This window comes from Montipora capricornis, chromosome 12, assembly GCF_036669925.1.
Source record: "Montipora capricornis isolate CH-2021 chromosome 12, ASM3666992v2, whole genome shotgun sequence".
In the NCBI taxonomy this organism is placed as follows: domain Eukaryota; kingdom Metazoa; phylum Cnidaria; class Anthozoa; order Scleractinia; family Acroporidae; genus Montipora; species Montipora capricornis.
In genome coordinates this window covers 40,955,593-40,960,944 of record NC_090894.1, presented here as the reverse complement: position 1 = coordinate 40,960,944, position 5,352 = coordinate 40,955,593, and the positions used below count along the sequence as shown (strand labels likewise).

Here is a 5,352-nt window from a genome sequence, read left to right as displayed (position 1 = left end):
ATAGAATGGAATGGTTAACCGTGTCAAATGCCTTCTTGAGATCAAAAAGACACCGATAGTAAGACTATTTCTCTCACAAGCTTCCGATATCTATTTCTCTCAAAAGCTTCAAATATCAATATATCATGGTGACTCTTTGAAGCTTGTCTGCATATAGCAGAACTTCAAGCATTCCACATGCAATACATTAAAGGTAAGGTAAAGTCACTGCTTACGAGCCTAGAAGGCTCATCAGGCCGGCGCTTATCTCCGGTTTCCGTAGCATGAAGCGACTAGGAGTATTTATACTCCCCCCTGGATGGGATGCTAGTCCATCGCAGGGTTACCCCCAGCATTACGCCGGTACCCATTTGGAGAGAGGCACCGTGAGAGTAAAGTGTCTTGCCCAAGAACACAACACAATGTCCCCGGCCAGGACCCGAACCCGGACCACTCGATCCGGTGTCGAGCGCACTAACCATGAGGCCACCGCGCCTCCCACACATGCAATACATTACTATTGCAATACAGTGAGAGCGACATCTCTTAATCTTGAAAAGACTTGATCTACCACTCAGTACCATTTCTTTGCAGCTGCCCCCACCAGGGTTCCATTCTCAGATCATTTGAGGATGACTTTCTAAGAGCTTCTACACATGAAGTCTTTTCTGCCCTTGTAGATAGAGTACTTTTACGTTTTCTGTTGCGAAATATGATCCATTCCGAAATAATCATCCTGTTTCAAATTATCATACGCAGCCAATAAAGTAATCATACAGAAACCATAATGATAGCGGGGGTTTCGTACTACGACACCATAAGCGTCAATGTGCCACAAAAAGTTTGGTGCTCTTGCTCTATTCTGTCTTGGACTCAACCTGTTTCTAACTCGCCTAGGCACTCCTTCAGGGTATGTCGTCCCCAAATTGTCCGTGACGCAGCGCCGCGAATGACCACCATTCCTGGAGCGTTTCTTGGTCGCTGCTACATTGTACGCTATCCAAAAGAACTGCCACTTCCTTCTATTTCTTGGTTTCTTGCACTGACCAAACTGAGCTACAGTAGGTTAGTGTGGCGACTTCTTATTCATTAACAGCGACTTTTTAACTTATTCCATGAGCAAGAAATAGAAAACAAGCAATTTCAACCGCACCAAACCAAGGTTAAAATACTTTTTTTCCATGCTTGGATGTTGTTCTAGGATTTCTTGGACTGGTAGTTACGTCTCAAGAACCCTCAAAAGGAAAGACGACTTAAAGAAGAAATATAGTTAAGACCTTTCGAACCACTGTTTGCACCTTGCTTGTGATAACTTGTTTTCTCATGTCCCAGCAATAAATTTGTTAGTCGCCTCTTAAAAGATTGTGGTGATCGCAAGTTAAAAAATAACCTGTCGTAACGAAATTATAGTGATGGTGGATCATATATTTGATAAACACATATTTACAATTTGTATACACGGGACTGGTTTGGATTAATTGCATGGGTCGTATGATACCGATCTGATACCAATGACGGTTAGTTTCTCGTTGCATGTGCTCAAGCAGGTCGCTTTCTACTGCAAGATGCTACTTGAATTGAAACAACGCCATGACATTCATACTAACACAATAAGAACCTTCAGTTATCGTGCTAGTAAGTACACTTTTATCTGTGGAGATTTTTGCTTTCGTTTTTCTACCGTTTACATCGACATTCAATGACTTGTTTCAACCGTACTTAAACAATAAATTTATAATAAATACATACAGTACTGATCTTATCTTCACTACTTTATATTTCTAAGAAGTGCGACGAAGTGGGACAGTGAGTTCATCATTAGAGTGGTAACGCAGCTACAGTTTATGAAATTCGCCCGGATTTGTGCTCTGAACTAGCCGTGGGTTTAAGATAGGCTCGAACCCGCAGTCTTTTCTGCGCTTACTCCATGCGATCTCGATATAATTTACCTTATGTTTATTGCTGAAGCTTACTGCTACCAAGTGCTAGCACTTCACATTACACTCTATTCAGTTAACTCTGTTTAAATTCAATCGAGGTTGGCTCGAGGTTGTACAAAACGACATCTTTTGATTTGAAAGCAAACTGGAATTCCCAAAAGCTTTTTATACCACGTAAAATATTACGAATCCAACAGCAAATCCGTAACACGTCATTTCGATTCAGTTCTTATCAAAAGCGGTATTTAGCGACCGTTACGAAATTAATGTGTCGTAAACACTGTACATTAAAGATGTCTGTACTGTTCTGCTAAAAAAACCTTACCATCCTCGTTTTCTGGCATCGGAGACTCGTCGTCTGTAGGCGTCTTCGCACAACTCACAAAGCAGCTCATTCTGTAGTACCAAAAAGTGATGTAAAGTGACTTCGCACTAAAATCATGTGATTCTGAATGATGCGAGTTGAGGCGCTTGATTTCGTTACTTACCTCTTTGGGAACATGTCTTTCTTCGGGGAGTTGCTTTTTCCTTGTGTTCCGATAATGTTTTCTTCGAAGCTTTTCCAGGACTGTTGTTGCATTTCGGTTGAATTATTCAATCGTCATACAATAAAAGAAAAACGTTAGAATGTGAATTGAATATTCATCATCATGGGCTCAGCAACCCGAGACATAGCTAATCACAAGATCATCGGAGTATTCTACCTTCAGAAAGCCCAAAGAGGCTTTTCTAAGTTACCGATACACTGAATATTACAGTCATTGAAGGCGATTTACAATTCGACGAACCGACCACAATATAAAACGACCGAAGACAAGTCAATCGAATCTTAACGGAATGTTAATTAACTGCTAAGTCACAAAGCGAATAACACAACACGGATGTGTTGGAATGCGGATTAAGTAACCATTGAATAATTACCTAGCAGAAAAAAGGGTCTGTCCAGCAAAACACAAACCGAAAATTTTATACATGTCTTGAATGAGCCTTAATTATTATTACTCGCAGGAAAAGCAGACACAAATGCGTTGGTATCGCTGCCCGGTTTATTTCACTCTGAATATGACAGCGCCTACCATGGTACTTTCGTGACACAATTGTCTGTAGTTTCTTCGCGAAAAAGAACGAAGAAGTAAAGGGACCACATAACATTTCGACTGCAACTCCATGACAAAATTTCAAACATCATGGGAACGTATGCACTCGGTAGCCTGCGTGGCAGGCGTTCGAAGGGGAAGGGAAAAGGAGAACCGGCGAGAGAAGGAGGGGAGAGTGCGTGCTTCCGCTTCCACTCGGCTGAGATGGGGTCCGCATCTTGAAAAAACAAAGCAAATTAAAAATTGGCTCCCAATGGCCCAGAACTCCCTAGAGTTATAATTTTGAGGACGGAGACATGTGGGTGACTTAAATCTGTATTTTGACACGACTGTTGCTCTGCAATGGTCGGTCGGGCGAAGCCACAACGAATGATTTTTTTAACAAAAGGCAAAAGTACAAAAGCAATTACGAAAGATCTCGTTTACTTTAATAGTCACACAAAAACAAACTTTCAAAATCGATACACATACAGTAGTAATTACAAACACCTCTAACAACATATATAGCTTGATGAATAAACTGGTTTCTTGACATATCGCTGAACACGTAATTCTACTAAGGTACAATTAGCACATTTCAATGTTTTAACAACACTGGTAGGACTAATAGCGACAAACCAAGCCTTCCAAAATATGTTAGCGTCTCAAACAACCGTATGTCTGGAGCTAATTTACACGGAGACACGGTGAATTATTTGTTCAAAGGTAATTTATTTGTGTAATAAAATGTTGTGCCAGTACTGGTATTCTCCAAAACGACCTTAGCTCCATCGACAACTTCAAACTGCGTCACCTTCCCAGCTTCATTCACAGTACAGCAGTTGCGTGTTGGATCGTTCGCTATGTGATCTACTGCTGCCTTGCGTGCACCCCTTCCTCCAGCGAAAAGCTCTCCACGTACACGTAAGTTCTTTGGCCGCTTACCAACCTCCCACGGAATTGGTGAATCACGGTTTGTCGAAGCACGGTCCTGATCCTGATTTAAAATACAACAACTTATTTAGCATGCTTTTAAGTCTAACCTCTAAACGAAAACTAGTGCTACTAAACAATATAAGTAACTGTAGAGTAGGTCTTACCATGGCAGGCCGGATGTCGCGGTGGGACGAAATGAGACAAATATTCACTCGGAAAGCAATCAACAGGAGGAAATATGTTTGAAAACTGCTTGCCTATCACTTAAAAATTCGGTATGAAATTATTTTAACATTCTTCTCAAAGACAGCTAAATTCTCTAAACGTTTCGGTAGTCTAAAGATGATAATTTCTCAATGAAAGTGACTTATTAATAGCAATGTTATTCCCGACTGCTCGTTACGCGTAGCATTTTGATGGTGCGTTACTTCTTTGCGTAACGCAATTGTAAACGAACTCGACCCGCAGAATGGCACCGAAACGTGCAGCAGCGTAGTTACAAAAATATCCCGACGATAATGGGGTGGGGAGCTGAAAGACCAAGCTCAAGCCACAGGTAACCCATGCGTTAGAAGGCGGGTAAAAAGTTCGTTCAAAACTTTGATATTATTGTGTAACCTGATTCACTTTTTATGTTGCCAGAGCGTGCTATTCTTGAAAAACAGGAATGTATACGAATGCAGGGCTTTTTTTCCCCAAGAAGTAAAAACACACAAGTATAAAATGTTGAAAATAGAATTTCTTCTTCCAGAGGAAGGATGTCAATAATTCCGGATAGAATCATTCCGGATAAACTTTAATTACAGTACCATTTCCCCAGTTCATATTTTTACTTCTTTCATTCGGTGATACAAAACTACAGAAAAAAAAAGCTAAGAACTTAAGGCAAACGAGGAATGTAAAGGAATATGAATGTGTCCCCAGTTAGTCCTGTAATGTACTAGTCTTAAATAAAGGTTTCATCATCATGTCAAATTAATCGTCTTGATATCCAGGCGACTCACTCTCTTCATCACTGGATTCGTCTTTGGAACGTGAAAATGACCTCTCATAATTCCGCAAATTCAAGCAGAAATCGCTGTTATCCTTTGTGTTATCCTGGGTAAGGCCCCAGGATAGTAAGGCGAACGTCGAGGATGAGATAGCAGAAAAGTCTTGCGCTGCAGAAATGCCAGAGAGGAGTTTTGAGAGCGGCCAGGATTAAGCTGCTGTTGAGTATATTGAAACAGTTGGTTCCCAGTTACCTCTGCTTGGAGATAGACGAAATCAGCCAAGAAATCATTTACTTGAAATTTAAAGACCCAAAATGCTTAAAATGCACTTTCTGGTGTTTCGTTTTCAAATATTTTCATTGGAATGGGGGGGGGGGGGGGCTGGGTTAAAACCCATGCCCCCAGTTTCAAAGAACGGGGCTACGCCCG

The 5,352-nt window shown here is 41.1% G+C and overlaps 1 protein-coding gene and 1 long non-coding RNA gene across 5 annotated transcripts in view; both read right to left on the bottom strand.

Moving 5' to 3' along the window:
• Positions 1 to 2,788, bottom strand: part of LOC138027770 (uncharacterized) — a 47,237-nt gene extending 44,449 nt beyond the window's left edge. For 3 of the 4 annotated variants that reach the window (XR_011127507.1, XM_068875372.1, XM_068875373.1), the window contains exons 1-2: positions 2,408 to 2,567; positions 2,245 to 2,315 (exon numbers count right to left, since the gene is read on the bottom strand). Coding sequence is in view for 3 of the 4 variants with exons in the window: in XM_068875372.1 (XP_068731473.1) it covers positions 2,245 to 2,315; positions 2,408 to 2,499 (163 nt within the window). In the remaining variant the exon portion in view is untranslated. Of the gene's footprint in view, positions 1 to 2,244; positions 2,316 to 2,407; positions 2,568 to 2,623 lie in introns of those variants that run through there. The other variant, XM_068875375.1, reaches the window with a different exon arrangement.
• Positions 2,789 to 3,422: 634 nt separating this feature from the next.
• On the bottom strand, positions 3,423 to 4,348 carry LOC138027780 (uncharacterized). The gene is made up of 2 exons (XR_011127511.1): positions 4,096 to 4,348; positions 3,423 to 3,992 (listed from the first exon to the last, which is right to left on the bottom strand). It is a non-coding gene; the product is annotated as an uncharacterized lncRNA (long non-coding RNA).
• Between the last annotated feature and the right edge of the window lie 1,004 nt (positions 4,349 to 5,352).